The 24,169-nt window shown below is 38.2% G+C and overlaps 2 protein-coding genes across 2 annotated transcripts; both read left to right on the top strand.

Annotated features, from left to right (window-relative positions):
* The first annotated feature begins 7,414 nt into the window (after positions 1–7,414).
* Positions 7,415–17,190, top strand: LOC144379161 (amine sulfotransferase-like). The gene is given in 6 exon segments (XM_078055861.1): positions 7,415–7,521; positions 12,266–12,324; positions 13,035–13,129; positions 15,965–16,151; positions 17,071–17,113; positions 17,115–17,190. Coding segments are annotated over 6 exon segments (567 nt in total).
* A 5,909-nt stretch (positions 17,191–23,099) lies between these two features.
* LOC118529441 (transmembrane protein 230-like) lies at positions 23,100–23,531 on the top strand. Its single transcript, XM_036082264.2, has 2 exons — positions 23,100–23,193; positions 23,248–23,531. Exons 1-2 carry the CDS (start codon positions 23,100–23,102, stop codon positions 23,529–23,531), a joined length of 378 nt encoding a protein of 125 aa, XP_035938157.1.
* The last annotated feature ends 638 nt before the right edge of the window (positions 23,532–24,169 follow it).

Genomic DNA, 24,169 nt, shown 5'->3' with positions numbered 1-24,169 from the left:
AAATAAAATCTTTAAAAAAAAAAAAAAAAGAAGATGTGGTCCATATATACAATGGAATATTACTCAGCCATCAGAAAAGATGAATACCCAACTTTTATATCAACATGGATGGGACTGGAGGAGATTATGCTAAGTGAAATAAGTCAAGCAGAGAAAGTCAATTATATGGTTTCATTTATTTGTGGAACATAAGGAATAACATGGAGGACATTAGGAGAAGGAAGGGGAAAATGGGGGGGAGGGAATTGGAGGGAGAGATGAACCATGAGAGACTATGGACCTGAGAAACAAACAGGGTTTTAGAGGGGAGGGGGGAGGGGGGATTGGTTAGCCCGGTGATGGGTATTAAGGAGGGCACGTACTGCATGGAGCACTGGGTATTATACAGAAACAATGGATCATGGATCACCACATCAAAAACTAATGATGTATTGTATGGTGACTAACATAACATAATAAAATTAAAAAAAAAAAGTTTTGTTTTAAAGGTCAGATTGATTCATCTCTATTGCTTTAAATGGCCCTTAGCCATTAGGATCTGTTTCCAAGAGTGTTTGTTTTAAAATGTAAATATTGATGCTAAGGCCTTTGAAAAATGACATTAAAGGAGAGTCTTAGGCACATTCTCTAAGGTTGGCATTTAGTGTCTGTTATTTATTTATTTATTTATTTATTTATTTTTGCTATTATCAACTAATTTTATTGGATTCTATCTGAGATAGGAAGTGTTTTTGTGTCCATGTATTTTCTGAAGTGTGGTTGAAATGTCTCTCTTCCTCACATAGGTGCTCAATTGATAAAGAAATACGTTGAGCCAGCCCTAGAGAGCTTGAACACAAAAGGAAAAAGTGAAGATTTAATGTTTAATACTTAATATTTTAGTTCACCACTGAATGTTAATCCCTTGCATAGTATGAAAATACATAAGATGGCTCTGGTGGAAAGAGTGAGAATTAAAGTAATAGGCTCTTCTAATAACTGAGAGTTTGCACATCATTAACATAATCTCTGATCCTTAATTTCCTCATCTGTAAGATGGGGATTACAATAATTTCTGAACATGAAAAATTTACTTAAAAATGAAAACTAATGAACATGTTCAAATTGGTGAGTTAACACTGCTGTTGTTCTCCCCACATTTCCCACTCCACCTCATCCCCCTGCCTCACACAATGAAATTGTAGGGAAGAAGTGTGGTGCCATAGGCTGAATGTTTGTGTCCCCCAGAAATTCATATGTTGAAATCTTCAGCCCCATGGTGATGATGCTGGGGGCTGAGCTGTGGGAGGTGATGACTGGGACCAGTGCCCTTGTCCGAGCTGCCTTGAGCTCCCTTGTCACTTGTGTAAGATCACAGTGAGAAGACCAGGAAGGAAGGGGATTCTCTCTGGACACAAAATCCTGGTGGCATTATCTTGGACTTCCCGGCCTCTGAACTGTGAGAAGTGTCTGTCGTTCATAAGCCACCCAGTCTGTGCCGTCTTGTGATAGCAGCCTGAATGGCTAAGACCAATACTCTTCCATCTTCCTTTTGTCATTATTTCATCAAAGAAGTGAATCCAGGAACAAACCAAACGTAGCAGTTCAGGTGGCACATCCTTCATCTGTGGTTGCACACTTGATGCCCTGCATTCCAACTCTGGCAGCAAAACTGCCTCCAGTTAAAGCAACTGGAAGGGCAGCCCAGCTCCTTAGCTCCCTGTTTGATCACTTGTGGGTTTTATTGCTCTCCCATTGCAGTCCAACTTCTCCCTCTGCCCTGAGTACCTGCCATCATGCCCTCAGAGGTGGTGTTCCTGAGGGCCCTTCCCAGTCCCCATGCAAATCTCAGTCTGTGTTCCCAGAAGAACCCAAAGGAAAACATCCTATGAAATGATTTCAACTAAAGCAGCCTGGTGACCCGATGGCAAACAGCACTGGAGTGGAGCCCGCCGAGGACAGAGTTTGGTGGGGTGTGTGTTGAGCCAGGGCCCTTGGCTACCCACAGACCCCAAGTGGTGCTGGGAAACTGGTTCTGGGTGGGGCCTGGAAATATGTGGGAGCATTTCTGTTTGTCACAACTTACCAGGGTGGGAAGAAGCCAGGGATCCTAAACACTTTCTGGTGTGAGGACAGCCCCACAACTGGAAGAACTGTTGCAGAAACAAAAGGCACAAAAATAAACAAACCCGGAAACCTTATTCCCTTTACTGGCCACTTGTTCAAGTTTTGTCTCCCATGCACTCTTTGGTATCGGTGGCTAGTTGTGGGGTTTTTGGTATTTGTCCAGAATTTATAGATGAATGAAAGGTGGACTGGAGGGGATTTGTGCCATTATCCTGGAACCAGAGCTAGAGTGATAAGAGATATGAAATGGATATGAAATGGAGTTTGGGTAATTATGGTGTGTTTTAAGTTGCTCTAGACTGGATTGATCTCAGATAAAGTCATGGCTTCCTGGAAGGGTTCTCACTGTTCCAATACGAGTAATATATTTGTAGAGAGAAACAAGCTCCTGTGGTTGTCCTTGGAACCTGGCCTTTCTCAGGTTCTTTCCTACCCTTTCCTATATGCCTGATTTTTCCAGGTAACAATGGTACTGCATTTCAAACTCATTGCAGTCCTCATTCGTACAGAAGAAATTCCTCATTCAACATTTCTCATTCATTCCGATTGAAATGAGAGTAGGAGGGGTACCGTCAGCATCTTGGCAGTGTAAGTTGTTCATTTTCTCTCCCCTTCCATTTGCACCTCATTGGACATCCATGACTGATTAAAGTGCTTCTAGAGAGCATACAAGGACACTGAGAGATCCTTCCATCTGCATCCCAAAGTGGGTGGATTGGGAATCAGAGAGGCTATGGGGCCAAGGGAGGTGCAGCAGCAGGGGCAGTGCTGGTCCTAGCAGAGGAGGCAGAGGAGGTAGAAGGCAAAGGGTAAGTTGAAGTCCCCCTGGCTGCTCAGGTGCATGGAGGGGCCTGTTGCTCTTCAGCAGCACCTGGATTTGTGAGGAGAGCTCCGTGATGGGCACAAGGGAGAGAAAGGGGAGAAGGCCGACTAAGAATTAAAGGAAGGTGTTTCCTGCTGTGCACCTTGGGATTTCAAGAAGTCTGGGACCTCTGAGACCCCACCCACCCATCCCACTAGCCTTGGGCACACCCATGACCCAAGTGCTAACGCCCACAACTGCCCTGCCACTCTGCTGCCAGCTTTTTTTTTTTTTTAATGTCAGTTCTCTTAGGTGTGCTCCTAATTTTAGTGATGAGTCAGCTCCAGCAAGAGAAAATGAAATATTGTGCGATATCATGACCTTCTGGGAAACAAAAGTAAGGTTTCTGATTGCCAATGTGCTTAACTGTTAGAATCAAAGTCAACAAAGCCTTTCCCAAATAAGAAAGATGCTTGAACCTTCAAGTGAGATGACAAAGGCACATTTCATCCACTATGAAAAATTATAGTATGATGGTATCACAAAGAGAAAATGACAACTAAATTCAAAGACAAAGACTATTGTGATCCTATTCATATATAATTAAAAACAGCTTTCATGAAGAAATTCAGTGAGCTACAGAAAATTTAGAAGGCAGTTCAGAGAACTGAGGCATAAAGTTAATGAACAGGAGTGCTTTACCAAAGAATTTGATGAAATTATATAAAGGAACCAAAGAAATTCTGGATCTGAGGGACTCAACAAACAAGATGAAAAATTGGAAAAGCATTGGAAATATAGCAGGTCAGATGGAAGGAAAATAGGCTATCTGGATGATAGGAATTTAGAAATGATTCAAGTGGAAGAGGAGAGAGAGTAAGACTTTCAACATGTCAAGAAACCCTATGAGAGTTATCAGACTCTTGAAAAAGCCAATATAAGAATAATACCAGAAGGAGAAGTGAAGAAGGGGGCAGCATTTATTTAAAGAAATAATTGCTGAGAGCTTCCCAAACCTGTGGAAGGAACTTAACATACAAGTCCACAGAGCTAATAGAACACTTTATTATCTCAATGCAAAAAAGTCTTTCTCAATGAAACATTATAAATGTCCAAAACCAATGGTAAAGAATTAGAGGCAGGGGGAAAAGAATTAGTGCACAAAGGAACACTTCACTCCTTAGCCTCTGGGCGGATTTCTCAGCAGGAACACTACAGGCCAGGAGACAAAGGAGAGACAGATTCAAAGTATTGAAAGATACAAATGGCAGTCATGAATACTCTGTCCACCAAAGATGTGCAAGATGAAGGAAAATAAGGGCTTTCCCAAGCAAACAGAAGCTGAGGGTGTTCGCTACACTAGACCTGCCTTGCAAGAGAGGCTGAAAGAGCTCTTCAAGCTGAAATGAAAAGACACTAGTGACACACACAAAAATGAAATCGTACAAACTCTGATAAAGGTGATACAGACCATCAAATAGAAAGATTCACTCAGTTTAAGAATAGTTTGTTAAACAGCTATAGAATAAAGGTTAAAGGAGGAGAGTATTAAAGATAATAGTGGGGACTAAACTGTTTAAGGAATTCACAGCATAATAAGAGGTAATTTTTGACATCAGAAACATAAAAGTGGAGGAGTAAAAGTGTGGAACCATTGTAGGGAAATGAATATGATTTTCTAGCAGCAGATAAAAGACTAGCATTATTTATGTAAACCTTAAGGTAAGCATAAGGCAACACTCAGAGAGCAGACACAAATGAATATGAGTTGCCAGCAGGAGAAAAAGGATGAGCAAGTTTTACGTAATGCTCAAGGAAACCACAAAACAAAAATCTGGAGCTGACACATACATGCACACGCACACACACACACACACAAATGGAAGACTGAGCAAATCATGACAAAACCCACCACTTTACAAAGGTGGATAGAAACAGAATGAAAAAGAAACAATATAGATGGAAAATAACCAGAAAGCAAAAGATAAAAGAAGACTAGAAAGTCCTTACATGTTAATATGGTTACCCTAATTATGTACCCCAATTAATGGATGAACTCACCAATTAATAGTGCACACAGCGGCTGGAGTGATAAAAAAAAAATAGAAGACTCAACTATATGCTGCCTACAGAAGACTTATATCAGCTCTAAAAACATACACAAGCTCAAAGTGAAGAGATGCAAAATGACTTTCCAAACAAGTGAAAACCAAAAGAAGACAGGTGCAGGCTGCTATTTTAGATCAAACGAAACGGATTTCAAGTCAAAAGTGGTAACAAAAGACAAGAAGGTCATTATAAGAATGTAAAGGGTCAATACATCAAGAAGATATAAAAACCACAAGTATTTCTACTCCCAACATTGAAGCACTGAAATATATTAAATAAATACTAACAGATCATAAGGGCTAAATATACAGCAACCCAGTAATACTAAGGGATTCCATTACCCCACTAGCAGCAGTAGATACATTATCCAGACAGAAAATCAACAAGGAAACATTGGAATGGAACCATACTTCAGAAGAAATGGACTTAAGAGACATCCGTTGAACATTCCATCCAATATCTGCAAAATACACATTTATCTCATTATTGTGCAGTTTAGACTATATAATAGGATACAAAAATCTTAGGAAATTTCAGAAGATTAAATTTATACCAACTATCTTTGCTGACTTTGTATGATACTGACAGTAAGAAAGTGAAAACATCCACAAATATGTAGAAACTGAATGGCACTTCTGAATAACCAATGAGTCAAAAATAAATCATAAGGAAAAGAAAACATGATCTCAGAACAAATGAAATGGAAATGCAACATATCAAATCTTTTTTAGAACATCATATCAATTCTTATGGGATGCAGCCAGAACAGTTCTGCATGGATATTTAATACCAATATCACACATTACAGATTAGAAAGAGAGCGAATAATGTACTTCATTTTACAGTTTGAGGAACTAGAGAAGAACACGTTAAACCCAAAGTTAGCAGAAGGAGGAAATAATAAAGATCAAAAGATCAGAACAGAAATAAATGAAATAGAGACCAGAAAAACAACAAAAAGAATCAACAAAACTAAGACCGGTTCCTTGAAAAGGTTAGCCAAATTGACAAAACTTTACCTAGACTAACAAAGAAGAAAAGACAGACGACTCAAATAGAAATGAAAGAGGAGACATTGCAAGTGATACTACAGCAATAATACATAGAAGCATAAGAGATGACTATGAACAATTATATGCCAGAAAATTACATGATCTATAAGAAATGGATGCATTTGTAGAATCAAAAAACCTACAAGACTGAATCAAGAAGAAATACAAAATCTGAACAGATAAATGAGGCGTAAGCAGATCGAATCAGTTATCAACCCAATGCAAAACCCCAAGGATCAGATGGATTTACAGGTGAATTCTACCGAACATTTAAAGAAACAGTACCAATCCTCCACAAAGTCTTTAATAATATCCAGGAGGAAGGCCCATTTCCAACTCATTCTATGAGGCCACTGTTAACCCTCATACCAAAACAGACAAGAACACCAAACTACCAAAACTGAAACAGAACAAAATAGAAAATTTAAACAGACCCATAACCAGCAGTAACACTGAAAGGCAACCTACAGAATGGGAGAAGATATTTGCAAATAACATATCTGATAAAAGGCTAGTATCCAAGATGTATAAAGCACTTGTCAAACTCAACACCCCAAAACCAAATAATCCAGTCAAGAAATGGGCAGAAAACATGCACGGACATTTCTCCAAAGAAGATATATGAATGGCCAACAGACACATGAAAAAATACTCCATGGAACTGGAGGGTATTATGCTGAGCGAAATAAGTCAATCAGAGTAAGACAATTATCATATGATTTTACTCATATGTGGAATGTAAGAAACAACACAGAGGATCATAGGGGAGGGGAGGGAAAAATGAATGGGAAGAAATCAGAGAGTGAGACAAACCATGAGAGACTCTTAACTATAGGGAACAAACTGAGGGTTGCTGGAAGGGAGGTGGGTGGGGGGATGTAGTAACTGGGTGTTGGGCATTAAGGAGGGAATGTGATGTAATGAGCACTGGGTGTTATATGCAACTGGTGAATCACTGAACTCTACATCTGAAACTAATGGTGTACTATATGTTGGCTAATTGAATTTAAATAAAAACAAACAAAAAAAAATATAGACCAATAGTCCTGATGCAAAAATTCTCCTCAAAAAAGCAAACTAAATTCAAGAACACATTAAGGTAGTATACCCCTGGACCAAGTGGGATTTATCTCTAGGATGCAAGTTTCATTCAACACACAGAACTCAATAAATGTAATATACCAATAAAATCAAGATAATATGCCATGACTATCTCAATAGACACTGAAAAAGCAACTGAAAACACACAACATCCTTTCATGCTAAAAATCCTTAAGAGACTGAGTGCAGAAAGAATATACCTCAACATAATAAAGACTATATATGACAAGTCACAGCTAATATCATGGTCAATAGTGAAAGGTTTAAAGCTTTTCCTCTAAGATCGGGAGCAAGATGGATGCCCACTCTCACCACTCTTCTGGTACTAAAAGCACTAGCTAGAGCTATTAGGTAAGACAAAGAAATAAATGGCATCCAAGTCAGAAAGGGAGAAGTAAAATAGCCACTATTTGCAGATGATATGACTTTATCTAGAGAATATCCCAAAGAGTCAATCAAAAAACTGTTGAAATGAATCCATAATCAGAGTAAAGTTGCAGGATACAAAATCAATATATAGAAATCCATTTCATTCATTTACACTAATAATGAGATCTTTGAAAAAGAAATAAAAGTATCTCATTCATAGTAGCATCAAAAACAATAAAATCTTAGTAAATTTAACCATGGAAGTGAATGACCTGTACAATGTAAACTACGAGACTTTGCTGAAGGAAATCAAAGAAGACACAAACAAATGGAAAGACATATCATGTTTGTGGATTGGGAGAATGAATATCATTAAATGTCCCTACTACCCAAAGCCATCTACAGATGTAACACAATCCTCATCAAAACATTGAAAGCATCCTTCACAGAAATAAAAGAACCCTAAAAATGTATGTTTCAGTGGTTTAATTATGATATGTATAACTTTAAATCACTTCACGTTGATCCTGCTTGTTTGTTGAGCTTCATGGATGTGCACATTAATATTTTTCATCAAATTTGGGAAGATCTTGGTCACAAGTTCTTCAAAGATTTTTTTCTGCCCTTTCCTCTCCTCCTTGCACTTATGTTGGCATGCTTGATATTTTCTACAGGTCTCTGAGGCTATATGTTCAATTTTCTTCAATCTTTGTCTTTCTGTTCTTTGCAGTGTTTGTAATTCTTTTCTCTATCAATCTGTCTTCATGTTTCCTGATTCTTTCTTCTGTCAAATCAAGCATTTCTTGAGATCTTGTGACTCAACAAATAGGATATATTTTTTATAGCTCTTTTGTTTGCTAAGTCCAGTGTCTGGGTCCATTCAGACATAATTTTTATTAATTGCTCTTTTTTCCTGCATGTGTATCATACTTTCTTGTTTTTTGGTATATGGTGCTTTTTTTGTGAAAATTGGACATTTTAGGATTCTGATCTTATCCTGGAAGTGGTTGTTCTGCTTTTTGCTTTATTTTATTTTTAATTTTTTTGTGTAGTGACTTACTAGAACTAATTCTATGGAGTCCATCCCCAGCATTTTGCACACTCTGATGTTACTACTCAGATTTTAAAAAAATTCTTGTGTTATATTTAAGACACGGCCAACATAGCTTAGCAGTCAGTCAATAATAGATCAGAGGTTGTGCTTAATCCCCTTAAGCAGATTATTTTTCCACTCATCACCCTCATAAGTTTGGCAAATAATGAAAATTTACATAACCAGAAGTTTCAGTTTACTTTCCTCAAGCTATTTATTTTAGGGAATCATAACTATTCTTTTCTAGCGATTGACAACTTTTGCTTCATGGATTGTGTTACATTTTAATTTAGAGAACACTGTGAGGAAAAGGTTTTCTGAATAATTGCAAGGTCAAATTTCTGTCACATTAAACACTTATTTTCTTAACAGTAAAATTGCTCCAATAAAAGGGATTAAAGCCTTCCTTGAATTAAATTTTTATTTAATGAAACCAAAGATGAACTCTAAAGTTCCTGAGAGTCATTCTAAGTGAGAGACACAAGCTACCTTTGCCTGGTGAAGTGTTTACAGAAGGGGGCTGGTGAGGAGATGCGTTAGGAGGGGCTTGAGTCATTCCAAATCTGATAGTGTGCATGCCATAACATTAACAAATGCCAGCGAGTGGTGATTTATCTGAGTATATGTGAAGAGATGTTTGTTCTTCAGGGAGAAGTAACAATAGAAGAGAAGCAGCATCTAAGGTCAATAATCTAAGTACATAGAGAGGGAATTTGAATAAACCTTAGAATGTTTATCCTTTATTTCCATTCTATTTGGAAGACAAACTAACTGGAGAGAGTGTAGAACCTCTGAAAAAGAGGACACAGAACAGTACCTGAGGAGCCGACCCCAGGACCTATCTCTCTGTGATATAGTGTTATGAAGACTTTGAAAATAGTAACACAATTGAGGGGTTTAATGGCAGGTAAATGGTGACTGGTAGTTAAATGAGTATTACACTTGTGTCAAGCATGTTGTAGAATTTGGGAAAGTGCTTAATCCTTCAAAATACATGTATTTTCTTCTTGCAGATATGGATTTCTTCTCTCAACTTCTCAACTGTTCACACTACACTTATTCTCCATTCTGTTTCATAAGAAACATCACAAAGATTTAAAGACACCAATACTCGTGCTATTGAAGAAGAAGCAACTCAATCCATTGTATTACTGATCTCTGGCCATTAGAGTACCATGAGTGCAACAGCAAACAAATACATGTCTATTTTCTGCTATAATTCAAAAGCAGAGACTTTGAACCCTATCCAGCATCTCTGAGTAGCACCTAACCGCTTGAAGCATTTACCTTCCATTATTTATGGTAAATGCATCCAGGCTTTTCACTAGACCTTTGGACAATCTACTGGTCAACATCAGCCTAATCCCTCCTCCTTAATGAGTTCTTGATTCTGGGAGCTCTACTAATTGATGAATCATTAAATCTCTTTGTGGAAAACTTAGTTTTTATCCATGTCTTTCTCCTTCAGCAGCACACAATTATTCTCACTTGCCTTTATATCAGAAGTTCACACTTCATTTCAAAGAACTCCTAAGGTGAGCAGCTTCATTCTAGTTTGCGGATGAAAAACTTTTCCCTTCTCCTTTCTACGTTCTTTGGTTGGTCTAATAATTAAATTGACATAAGACAGATAGATTCACAGAAGAGAAATGTAATTACATATGTGTGGGAGACACACAAAGGCATGAAGAGTCAAAGACAGTCTGACAACTGAGTCTTATAAACCATCCTGAGCTAAAGAGAAGGGGGTAAAATGCTTCGGAAATCAAAGAGGAGGAAGACAATTCACAGGAAGATGAGGAGAGCACATATGTGGTAAACAGATGTGTATCATGCCATCAAGAGTCTTTCTAATAGAAAAAGTTATATGTGGTAAGAGCTCTATTCCTGATGTAACTCCCTATCTAAATTCTTTTAGGCAGAAGGTAGAAAGCTGTTCTGAGTCTGCTGGGTCTTTTTTTTTTCCACATTTTAAAATTATTATTTCTTTTTATTTTTTAATTTTATTATGTTATGTTAGTCATCATATATTACATCATTAGTTTTTGATGTAGTGTTCCTTGATTCATTGTTTGCATATAACAACCAGTGCTCCATTCAGTACGTGCCCTCCTTAATACCCATCACCGGGCTAACCCATCCCCCCACCCCCTCCCCTCTAAAACCCTCAGTTTGTTTCTCAGAGTCCATAGTCTCTCGTGGTTCGTCACCCCCTCTGATTCCCCCCCTTCATTTTTCCCTTTTTTTTTTTTTTTAACATATAATGTATTATTTGTTTCAGAGGTACAGGTCTGTGATTCATCAGTCTTACACAATTCACAGAGCTCACCATAGCACACACCCTCCCCAATGTCTATCACCCAGCCACCCCATCCCTCCTACCCTCACCACTCCAGCAATCCTCAGTTTGTTTCCTGAGATTAAGAATTCCTCATATCAGTGAGATCATATGATACTTGTCTTTCTCTGATTGACTTATTTCACTTAGCATAATACCCTCTAGTTCCATCCACGTCATTGCAAATGGCAAGAATTCATGTTTTTTGATGGCTGCATAATATTCCATTATATATATATATATATACACCACATCTTCTTTATCCATTCATCTGTTGATGCACATCTTGGCTCTTTCCATAGTTTGGCTATCGTGGACATTGCTGCCATAAACATTGGGGTGCATGTAACCTTTCGGATCACTACATTTGTATCTTTGGGGTAAATACCCAGTAGTGCAATTGCTGGGTCATACGGTAGCTCTATTTTCAACTTTTTGAGGAACCTCCATACTGTTTTCCAGAGTGGTTGCACCAACTTGCATTCCCACCAATAGTGTAGGAGGGTTCCCCTTTCTCTGCATCCTTGCCAACATGTCGTTTCCTGACTTGTTAATTTTAGCCATTCTGACTGGTGTGAGGTGGTATCTCACTGAGGTTTTGATTTGGATTTCCCTGATGCCAAGGGATGTTGAACACTTTTTCATGTGTCTATTGCCATTTGGATGTCGTCTTTGCAGAAATGTCTGTTCATGTCTTCTGCCCATTTCTTGATAGGATTATTTGTTCTTTGGGTGTTGAGTTTGATAAGTTCTTTATAGATTTTGGATACAAGCCCTTTATCTGATATGTCATTTGCAAATATCATCTCCCATTCTGTCAGTTGTCTTTTGGTTTTGTTGACTGTTCCCTTTGCTGTGCAAAAGCTTTTTATCTTGCTGAAGTCCCAACAGTTTATTTTTGCCCTTGCTTCCCTTGCCTTTGGCGATGTGTCTAGGAAGAAGTTGCTGTGGCTGAGGTCGAAGAAGTTGCTGCCTGTGTTCTTCTCAAGGATTTTGATGGATTCCTGTCTCACATTTAGGTCTTTCACCCATTTTGAGTCTATTTTTGTGTGTGGTGTAAGGAAATGGTCCAGTTTCATTCTTCTGCATGTGGCTGTCCAATTTCTTTACACCATTTGTTGAAGAGACTGTCTTTTTTCCATTGGACATTCTTTCCTGCTTTGTTGAAGATTAGTTGACCATAGAGTTGAGGGTCCATTTCTGGGCTCTCTATTCTGTTCCACTGATCTATGTGTCTGTTTTTGTGCCAGTACCATACTGTCTTGATGATTACAGCTTTGTAATAGAGCTTGAAGTGTATTAGAAGATTCAGATAACAGAGAAGATTTCATGGAAAGATTTCTAGATGGAAAAGGTAACCATGAATTTTTTTGTCTTGCAAAATGTTTATGAGGCAATGTTGCCATTCAACCAAATTCTCAAACTTAGGGGACATATTTTACAGAGATGAAGAAGGTTAATAATTGAAGGTGAGAGTCACATTAGTGGTTACTAGTGTCTGTCAACTTAATCTGTCCCTCAGTGGCTTTTCCATTCTCACTAGCACCACTTCGGGGATTATCAGGGTTGCAAAGGCATATTGTTTAAGAAATATTTTGACTGGATAGTAAGAGAACCACAAACGGGCTAGCAGTTCAAACTAGCTAGATCCAAAGCTAGATCCATGTGGCTTAAAATAGTTACTGTTCAGGGAGAGTTTAGTTAATGTGCTCTGTCCTAGACCCGTGGTAGGCCTTATATCAGAGCTATAGAATTTTCACTCTACTACAAGGGAGGATAGATTGATGCAAGAGGCTCGTGGAATGTGGAGTTAGGGCTCTCATTCATTTAGAAGATTCTGTCGCTTTATAGATAGCTAATGTTGCTACCCAGAGATCTTAAAATAGACAATAAGAAGAGAAATAAAGACATGATTTCAGGAGGCAGAAGTAAAGAAAAGAAGTGGGCTTACCTTAAAGAAATCTTCAAAATTAGTACTTTGGGCTTCTTTATTCTGCATTGCTCCTTTTCTACATACTTAGGAAAGAGAGGTTTCTATTAAAATCATGTAATTGTTCCCCACAGTGGGTGGAAGCCTTTGGTCTGATCACATTAGAGGCTGGTATGAGCACAGACATGACTTCAATATTCTGTTCATGATGTATGAGGAGATGAAGAAGGTAAGAGGAAAATGTTATTATTGTTTTTATTTCTTTGAAACCTTTGCTTATCTTGGTTTCAGTGAACTACATTCTAGTTATCTTCATACCTAAAGACTTCTCAGGCTTTTCTGGGGGGTTTCTAATGTCCTGCCATCCTTTAATTACTCGTCTTCCTCAGGGTTCTCTTAGCACTTTACACAATCATCTTTTATGATTCTTTTTCAAGTAACCCTCTGTAGCAATAAAGGCAAACTCAAATATCTAGAGCAACCACACCTTAAACAAGAGAAAAGCACTGCAGAGCGCTGGGCAGACAAGCCCCTGAAATATGCTGAATTAACCAGAGGTGGATGTATGCCCTATGATGCAAGTTCGTTCTTTCCTTCTTTCTTTCTTTTTTTTTTTACATAATGTTTACATGTTGGCATCCAATCAAAGGTCTCTTAAAACATTCCATAAACCAAGTAAAGCGCATTTGAAGTTCACTATTGTGTGGTCTTCATTGATTTATTTAAAAAACTATTGAATGCCTACCTTGCGACCGGTACTAAATCATGAGACAAAGAAGATTAAACCCTTTATTTATAGAGCTAATAGTTCAACAGGGAAGACAGGTATTCACCAGCAGGTATATATAATCCAAAACTGTGATATGTGTTACTAAGGAAAACTATAGGTACAGTATCAGTACATGAAATGAAGAAAACTGGTAGAGTCAAAGTGATAGGCAATGTTTTCTGGAAAAAGTAACATGAAAACTACAAGCTAACAAATATGAGTTAACAAAATGAGGAGCGGTATAAGAGAATTCTAAGCAAAAAAAAAAAAAAAAGTGCAAATCGCCTGAAGCACTAAAGTGCAAGACATCTTTTAAGAAGTGAAGGAAAAAGTTAAAGAACAAGGTGGAAGTGACAAAGGATTAAGATAGAGAGGTGCATGGGAGCCAGACTGTGCAAGGTCTTTAGATATGTTACTGATAGTGATTTCTTTCATCTTTAAAAGCAGTAAGTCCTTGAAGAGTAGTAAGAAGGATAGACACCAGTGAGCTAATCCACTGAAAATCAATGGTGTTTTGGATTAGAATGGTATCATTAAGATTAAAGAGAATGCAGAGCTCTAAAACATATTTAGGAGGTAAAGAGCAAAAGGGATTATGCATAGGAAAAAATGAGGAAGAGAGGTGTCAAGGGCACTTCCCATATTTCTGGTTCATCTATCAGTGTAGATAATGGTGTCATTCGTGAAGATGTTTAGGGATCACAGAAGCAAGATAAGGGTTAAGGGAGAAGATTATCAGGTTGGTTTTGACACATGGAGTTTAAGATACCTTAGAAGTATCAAGTATCCAAATGAAGACATTTGGAAATAAATAGAAAATACAGGTGTAAAGGCCAAGGAAGAGCTGGGCTAAAATATCAGTGCTATTGATTTGGGCATAATCACAGTATAGAATATAACTGATAACAAAGATATTCATTTGGGCATCAACACTGTGTAGAATGTAATTGAGACTCTGGGGGCACCAGGGGGGCGCAGTTGGTTAAGCATCTGACTCTTGATTTCGGCTCAGGTGGTGAGATCGAGCCCGTCAATCTCTGCGCTGTGTGTGGAGTCTGCTTGGGATTCTCTCTCTCCCTCTCCCTCTGCCCCCCAGCCCCCAAACCCCACTTTTTCTCTCTCTCTCTAAAATAGGTAGATACATCTTTAAAAAACCAGAGACTATGAACATGGATAAAATTGAGAATGGGAAGGGAGGGAAGAAAGGGAGAAGGAAGTAGGAACAAGGGGACAAAAGGGGAGGGGAGAAGAGAAGGGGAACTAGAATCTATTACTGAGGGACCTTAGGATACTAAGTTTGGGTGGAGAGGGATGAGCTCACCAAGGAAACAGAAAAGGAACAGTCTGAGAAGTAGAAAGAAAATGAGAAATTTGTGATGACATAGAAGCCAAGCAGGTGGGTTAAGAAAGAGTTTGAAGATCTTTTTAAGATCTTTAAGGCTGCCAAAAAGTCAAGTGAAAAAGAGAGTTTAAAATGTCCATTAAATCTAGTGACATGAAGCCTGGAATGAAGTACAGTAAACCAGATTAGAGCACGTTGGGAAATAAGTTGGTGAATCCCAAATCGCCAGCTCAAGCACATCTATATTGTATCTGTCTTGTATGTACCTATTTTCATGTCTAATATTTGGCCTTCAAACAAAGCATGCCCAAAATAAAATTTACCACCTCCAAGAAAAGCTACTTCTCCTGTGAATTGCACTGTCATTCAAGTGGCCTAAATCAGATTTCTTTTCTTGCAGTGTCTTTGTCTCGCTTTGGGTATCAGGGTAATGCTGGCCTTATGAAATGATTTTAGAATTATTCTCTTCTTCAGTTTTTTGGAAGAGTATGAGGAGGACTGGTGTTAATTCTCCTTTAAATGCCTGGCAGGAATCACCAGCAAAACTATCTAGACTGAGCTTTTCTTCCTTGGGCCCATTATATTTAATGACTTGCTTTACTCTTTCCTCATGAAATTGTGAACTCTTAACAAGCACAAATAGCATATTATTATTCTCTTGAACTTCTCTAGCACCTAGCACAGCTCTGAAACATGTAAGAGAGTCTACAAGTGTTTCTTGCACGAATGAGTGATGAGCCATCCTTATAAAATTAAGCAGTAGGAAGCTATAACACAGCTGACAGCCAGAGCCATCATTTTCATAGAAGGAACAAGGAACTAACACATTCTTGTGAAACTTTAGACTTAGAATAAGCCCCCACACCTTCAGTTTTCCCCAATGTGGTAAGGTTGTTAGGCGGTAACTCATGCATTTCTCATACGCCGACTAGTTTCTCCTACGATTCCTTCAGGATCTCAGAAGTGCTGTGCTTCAAATTAGCAGTTTTTTTGAGAAAGAACTGAGTGAAGAGGACATGGATGCTGTTGTGGAACAGGCTACATTTCAGAACATGGCATCTGATCCACAAATCAACTCTGATTATATTCTAAAAGATGTAATCAAGACACAAGTAAATGAAAGAATTTTCCTGCGCAAAGGTGATGCTCAGTGGTTTATAGAAGAAAAAGCGTTGAAACTTCTCTTGAGTCCTTGGCTCCTAAGCTAAATAAGGAGTGCTTCCAACATGTCTCTCCTAGTACTATCATTGGGGCCCTAAGAAGAATCGACAATCCCAACCAAAATGGCTCTGAGAAGTGTCCCAGGAAACAAAACAGTTCTCTAGTGCAGAGCCTGACACTGGAACCTGATTTATAAATGTAAGTTTCCTTCATTCACTCTCACTTCCCATTGCTCAGCTAGATCAGATATAAAGCAATTCTCATGTCCTTAATAGTTTCCTGACTGGCTTAAATGCCAATAATAATGTTTACAAAAGAAAATCTGAAAGCTGAAGATACCAAATTATTAATCTTCATTTAAAAATTGGCTTCAGGTCATTTCAAACGTTCATGAAGTAAAACTGCATCGGTGCCTTCTCTGGGAACCCTCTGGGACTTTGACTTCATTACTTGAAAATCTTTGGGTCTCTTTTTTTTCCATTTTAAAAATGAAGAAATATTCACCTTGTAAGGTTGTATGAAGAATTATATTACCCGATGGATGTCCCTTGCCAAAGATGGCACCTGGCATTTAGTAAAATATATTTAAAAATTCTAATCTCTTTATATATTTTAGTCTTGCTTTTCCTTCTACTTTAGAAGGTAATAACTTAATGGTAGTGGTTGGTGGAAGTCTAACAGTTAAGGAAGTGGACTATAACTGTAAAACTGTAATTATAGTCCTAAGTTTGTTTCTGAGCTCATCCTTGTATAAGGAAAAGTGAAGTGTCAAACCCCACAGAGAACTAACAGATATTTAACTTGGCTTGGAGGAAGGATTAAAGTGGGCTGGAGGAGACTTTTACCCTGTTAGTGCTATTTCTTCACCTACCTGCTGTTCATGTGCTTATCCTCCTAGGTACCCCTGCAGACTGGAAACGTCACTTGACCATGGAGCAAAATGAGATTTGACAGAATATTCCAAAGCAAAATGAAAGATTTTCCCTCGAAGTTCATCTGGGATCTAAATGAGGACTAGAATCAGTGCAAAAGAATCATATAAAACTCTACTAACAGGAAGCTTACTTTAATACACAAATAAGTTTGTGCTTTTTATGCAAATGTTAATTATGAAATTTTATTGATAAAAAAGATGAGTAAATTGTGCTTAGATTAGTTACCATGATTTTGCTGAGCACTTTGAAATTTCACAAATTAAATTATTTGAAAGAGAGTCTGCGTGGGTAGCCTGCATAAAAAAGAAAAAAACAGAATGTGTGCAACACGAATTGTAAATGTCTTGAGAGAGTTTCCTTAGTGTGTATTGTTTTTAAAGATTTGTTTATTTATAATAGAGAGAGCATGAGCAGGGAGGAGGGGCAGAAGGAGAGGGAGAAGCAGACTCCCCGCTGGGCAGGGAGCCCAATGCAGGACTCGATCCCAGAACCCTGAGATCATGACCTGAGCCAAAGGCAGACACTTAACCAACTCAACCACCCAGGCACCCTGTATTTTTTCCTTTATCTACAATTAAATTTAGGATCAATGAAACATTAAAAATGTTTTATTCTTGTAATTAAACTTTAATTATTTGGTTTAAAATCAGTGTGATTGTCAAAATTAATAGGCAACTCACATGTAAACACATGGATCTTTTTAATACTTTACCAGATCACACATTTGCACTAAAGATTCAAGGATCAGAGATGGATTAGTCATCAAATGGTTCAATCATTTAAATGTTTGGATACAAAATTAGTTGTATTCATAACGTATCACTCACTAATTCCATATGTATTTAATAGTTAAATATTTAAGATAAAATCATTTTGAATAACTAGAAAAATATAGATGAATCTCTTTACAATTCCCAAATGGAGAAAAATTTTGAAGCATAAAAGCAGTGGAAGAAATTTAAAAGAAGAAAATTTAGTAAATTTATATTCATAAACATTTCAAGTCACCACCATTCATAACAGTCACAAAGGGAAACAACCCTATGTCTATGTACAGTAAAATACATAAGTAAATTGTGGCAATTCCTATAAGGAAACACCATACCTCGGTAAGGATGCATGAATTACAACTACATGGAAAACATAAATGACTCTCAGAAATATAATAGTATTGGGGGAAAAAAGCCAGACACTTACTGCATGGGATTTTAAAATCTGGGATTTTAAAGAGTGGCTATGTTTGGGGGATGGTATAGTAACAGAACAAGTAAATGAGAGAATTCCTTAGGTGTTGAGAATATTGTGTTTCTTGGTCTTAGTGCTGGTTCCAGAGTTGTGGTCACTTGGTGAATATTCACTGGGCTGTGAATGTATACTTTATCAATGTTTTTGTATTTTTGTCATATTTTAATATAATTTGTGAAACAATTCCTAAATATGAGAAATTTTTGTTAGACAAGACCAAAAAAAGCTTGCAATTTATTGGGAAAACACAAAACATTAATTCAAGATTAGCAAAAGTGTAAAAATTGGGGAATGTTCCATGTTGAGTAGGGAGGAATAAACATTCTCCTGTATTTTTGTGGAAACACAAATCAGTTCAAATCTTCTTCATAGCAATTTTGAAACAGAATCAAGAGTATTAAAACTAGTCACATCCTGTGATCCCATTATTTCATTTCTAGGAAACTTCCGAACTCTGATTCAATTAACTCACTTTTCTATACTTTGAATTTTCCTTTCACTACATTTCTTTTTCCAACTAACATATTTTTCCATGTCCGTGCAATTGGCTTTTTTTTGTTTTCAGATAAAACATCTATTTACATCTTTGTGGAGAACATATATCTGAGGTTTTCTGTCATTTTTGAAACTCTTTCTCCTGGCGTCTTGGTCAGGCACTTTGTTGCAAGTAAGAATAAGCTACTTCTAACCAGCTTGGACAAAGTAAGGTAATTCATTAAAATGACTCATGGAACACGGAAAAAAGAGTTGTCTTGAACTTCCTGAAGAATTAGAACCTAGAGGTATGAAGCAGTCAAAGATTCATATATCTTTTCACTTTTTAAAAATTCTCTCTCTGTCTTCGAGTTTCATGGTCTCTCATCTCTGTGTTCTTCATTGAAAGGACACATGTTTCTTTCCTCCGTCTCTGAAGACTGGCTTTGCTTCGGCATGATAGCAGTCATACACTATGTTCAAATGACCTCAGTTCAAACAACAAACAGAGATAGGCTAGTGTTGTTGAATTCAAATTAAAATTTCAGGAAGAGAAACTGAGTGGTGTAGGTCACTTAGCTTCCTTTAGGAGTCAACCTGCGGTCAAGGCAAAATAGTCGAGTACAAACAGCACCTGGAATTCTGTAGCATCCTTCAGGGGATAAGAGAGACAGTAGAAAAAAAAAAAAAGTGACACTTTTTATGGCTTGATTATGTCCTCCAAAAAGATATGTTGAAGTCCTAATCTCCATTACATCAAAATGTGACATTATTTGGAAATAGGATTATTATAGATGTAATTAGTTATCTTCAGATATGGAGTAGGGTGGGTCCTAATCCAATAAAATTGGTGTCCTTATAAAAAGAGAGACACAGGGTGAAGATGACCAGGTGACGACAGAGGCTGGGTTTGCATCAACAAGCAAAAGAATGTTGGAGATGGCTGGAAAACAACAGAACCCAGAAGAGGCAAGGAAGTGTTCTCTTCTACAGGCTTCAGAGGGAAATCTTGATTTTGTACTTAAAGCCTCCAGAACTGTGAGGCAATAAATTTCGGTTGTTTTAAGCCACCTGCATATTGGTATCTTTTTTACTTTTTTAAAAGATTTTATTTATTTATTTGACAGAGAGAGAGACATCGAGAGAGAGAACACAAGCAGGGGGAGCGGGAGAGGGAGAAGCAGGCTTCCAGAGGAGGAGGGAGCCAATGCGGGGCTCGAACCCAGGACCCTGGGATCATGACCTGAGCTGAAGGCAGATGCTTAACCGACTGAGCCACCCAGGCGTCTCCTGCATATTGGTATCTTTTTATAGCAACTCTAGGAATCTAATACAATACTCTATAGCTCATTAATAATTGCTACTCTAAACCACGGCCATGAGGCAGATTCTGGAACCACACCAAAGAAGTCAGTAGGATAGCATAGTGCTGATTAGCTCTGATGCGAGAGATAAAAATCCAAATACGTGTCACCAAGCACTGTTTAATAACTGGAGATAGAAATCCATTCTCTCCACTCTTGTTCAGCATAGTACTGGAAAAGCGTAGCTAGCACAATAAAGCAAGGAAAGGAAATAAAAGCACAGGAGAGGAAGAAACAAAACCATCCCAGTTGGCAAATGGCATGATGGTTTATGTAGAAAATTATAAGAAATTAACCAAAAAAAACCCAAAAACAAACCTATCAGAACTGATAAGTGAGTTTTGCAAAGTTGCAAAATGCAAGTTCCTGACTCACAGAAATCAATCGTATTCAATATGCTAATGATGAAAAATTGTAAACAAATTAAAAACATAATGCCATATACAATTACTACAAAATAAGAAAATATTGGGGCACCTGGGTGGCTCAGTCATTAAGTGTCTGCCTTCGGCTTAGGTCGTGATCCCGGAGTCCCGGGATCGAGGCCCGCATTGGGCTCCCTGCTCAGCCGGAAGCCTGCTTCTCCCTCTCCCACCCCCCTGCTTGTGTGCCCTCTCTCGCTGTGTCTCTGTCAAATAAATAAATAAAATCTTAAAAATATATATATATATATATTTAGGTGCACACCTAACAAAATGTGTACAGGGTCTGCATGCAGATGAATAAAAAATTATAATGACAAAAACCAAGGAAAACCAAATTAAATAGAGCAATATACCATATTTATTGACTGTAAGATTCATCAAAGTAAAGATATCATTTCTTCCCAAATTAATCTATAGGTTTAATGAAATTCCTACCAAAATCCAAATACGATTTTCTGTAGCCATTCAAAAGTTAAGTCTCAATTTTAGGACTTAATATACAGCAGCAATTAATCAAGACAGCATGGTATTGGCAAAAGAGAGAAACTTAGACCAGTGGAATGGAATAGAGATTCCATATACGGAGCTACACAAGTATACCAGCTCAATTTTGACAAAGGTGAAAAAGCAATTCCACAGAAGAAGGATAGATTTTCCAACAGATGGTATGGTAATAATTGGGCATTTGTGGACAAAAACAATGACACCTAAATCTAACACCTAAATGCACTGTAGATCTGAATATAAAACAGGACGCCTGGATGGCTTAGTTAGTTAAGCATCTGACTTCAGCTCAGGTCATGATCTCAGGGTCCTGGGATGGAGCTCTCCCCACCCCCACTCTGTGCTCAGCAGGGAGTCTGCTTGTCCCTCTCACTTTTCCTCTGCCCCTCCCCCGGCTCATGTTCTCTCTCTCTCAAATAAATAAAATCTTTAAAATAAATAAATAACATAAAATAACATAAACTTATAATATTTTTAGAAGAAATCATAGGAGAAAATATTCTTGACCTAGGCATATGCAAAGAGTTCTTAGACATGACACCAAAGGCATGATCCATAAAAGAAAGATATGATAAATTAAACTTGGCAAAATTGAAGCACACACATACACTTTTGCACTGCAAAAGACCTTGTTAAGAGATAAAAGAAAAGCCATAAACTGGGAGATGGTATTTGCAAATCACATATCTGATAAAGGACTTCTGACCAGAGAATAATTAATTATCTAAACTCAGCAATAAGAAAACAAACAGTCCAATTAGAAAATGGGCAAAACATGTGAAAGCCACTTTATCAAAGAGGATAAAGGAATGGCAAATAAGCACTTAAAAAGATGTGTACCCCCATTAGCTATCAGAGAAATGGAAATTAAAGCTACTGTGAGATACCACTATATACTTACTAGGATAAATTTTGAAATATTGACAATACCATGTGCTGGCAGAGATGTGGAGCAAATGGATCTCTCCCACATTGCTGGTGAATATACAAAATGGTCCAGCCACTTTGGAAGACACTCTGGCAACTTATCATCTTACACATAAACTTAGCATATCACTCAGCAATCCCACTGCTGGGTATTTACCCTAGAGGATAAATACTTAAATTCACACACAAACTTGTATAATAATTTTCATAGCATCTGTCTGTAATAACCCCAAACTGGATGTATCCCAAATGTCCTTCAATAAGTGAAGAGATAAAAAAAAAAACAAAAACCTATAGCATATCCACACAATGAAATTCGGCCCAGGAATAAAAAGGCATGAACAAAGCACAATAACTTGGATGGATTTCAAGGGCATGATACTAAGTGAAGAAAGCCAAACAAAAGGTAACACACTGTAGGATTCTATTTTTATGCTTTTCTTTCTTTTTTTTTTTAAGATTTTATTTATTTATTTGACAGAGAGAGACACACCAAGAGAGGGAACACAAGGAGGGGGAGTGGGAGAAGAAGAAGCAGGCTTCCTTCAGAGCAGGATTTCAGCCAAGTTTGATTGTAACACTCACATATCTCCTGTCCCCTAATTGGCCATTGGAGGCTGATCAAATTAGCTAAGTGTGCTGCATGCTAGACCAATGGAAGAGAAGAGAGGCAAACAAAGGAGATGATGATGAACATTTTGGGAAAATGGAAATTCTGAGATTGACTGAACGAAATCTACTGAATGTAAGCTAATCTACTCAATCTAAATAGTTGTTATGACAAAGGAATCGGAGTTTACTAGAACTGCCCTAAGAAAATGAAGGAGCCAATATACCATCAGACTATCAAAGTAATTGCAACTTTGCACGATAAAAGAGGAATTCCATCAAAAATATGGCAGTCTTGCAGAAACAATTCTTTAGGGGGAGTTAGATGAATGGGAGATGCTGAGGCAAGCCTCCGCGTGCCTCGGGGCAGCCGTTGGGTGGGCGCGGGGGCCCTGAGGCCTCTGCCCGCTGCAGTGGGCGAGCTCCCCATCCACTCTGCCGGTTATGGTGCCCACTCGCACCAATGTGGCTGCCGGGATCCCCAGTAGCAAAGTGAAATACTCAAAGCTCTTCAGCACTGACACTGGACACATTCACCGTCAGAAGGAAACTTCACCTGCTGAAGCTAGCTTTAAATTGCAAAGATGTGTAGTGAGATCTCACTTATTAAAGTTTAAGAAAAGCTCTACTAAGATTCCTTATAAGGCCATTGCCTGTGCCACTGCGCAGTTTTTGATTGGCACCTTTCTGGTTATTGTGGGCTGCCTCCTGCTGGCGGGCTACATCAGCAAAGTGGGGGCCAACCGGGCCGTTCCGGTTCTGATTATTGGCATCCTGGTGTTCCTGCCCGGGTTTTACCACCTGCTCATCGCCTACAGAGCCCACCGAGGCTGCCAGGGCTCCTCCTACAGTGACCTTCCGGACTGTGATGAGTGATGACTAGCCCCCAACCGCAGCCACGAGAAGAGGAGTCAGGGATGGGGCTGAGCGGAGCCATAAGGCATTCGGCAGAGGCTGTGGAAATCTATGCTTCAGGACTAAGGAAGTCGCACCTTTGTAGATACTTAGCAAAACTATGGCCAGGTTTTATAAATTCATCCCCAAAATGTTCATTGAGCTTATAATTAGCCAAATAGGAAGCTAGGAAGTGCTCCGTTTTTATTTTCCTGGCCCTGGCTAAAAACCCTGACAGATTTTTCCACATGGATATGTGTAGTGGAAGAATAGCATTATTAATTGTGCGGGGAAGTGAAAAGTTATTCTGTAGAACAAAATGTTGCCCCCACCACCCTATTTAGAGCTGAACATCTCTTTTAAGTAGTCCTCATTGATAATTTTATTTTGTGGCAAATGGAAAAATGCAAGATGTCTACTTTCATATTAGTAAGTAATTTATCTGGAAAATTTCTGAGTATTTTATCGGCCATGCTTATCTCCAACTTTGTAGCCTATGGATATCTTGGTAAAATCAAATATCTACGTAGGAGAAATAAAGAGAACAATACAGTTGTGTTGTGTGGAGCTTTAGAGTCAGATAAAAGTGGTTTTACATCCCAGATGCCAACTTTTTAGCT

Source organism: Halichoerus grypus, chromosome 9 (genome assembly GCF_964656455.1).
Source record: "Halichoerus grypus chromosome 9, mHalGry1.hap1.1, whole genome shotgun sequence".
In the NCBI taxonomy this organism is placed as follows: Eukaryota; Metazoa; Chordata; class Mammalia; order Carnivora; family Phocidae; genus Halichoerus; species Halichoerus grypus.
The sequence above is the reverse complement of the archived record's forward strand: the minus strand, read 5'-3'. Positions and strand labels throughout refer to the sequence as shown.

Bases quoted from the DNA above. Each gene is read 5' to 3' on its own strand.
- LOC118529441 (XM_036082264.2), top strand. From the start codon at position 23,100: ATGGTGCCCACTCGCACCAATGTGGCTGCCGGGATCCCCAGTAGCAAA. The intron at 23,194-23,247 runs GTCAGAAGGAAA...AAAGATGTGTAG, and splicing joins TGACACTGGACACATTCACC to TGAGATCTCACTTATTAAAG.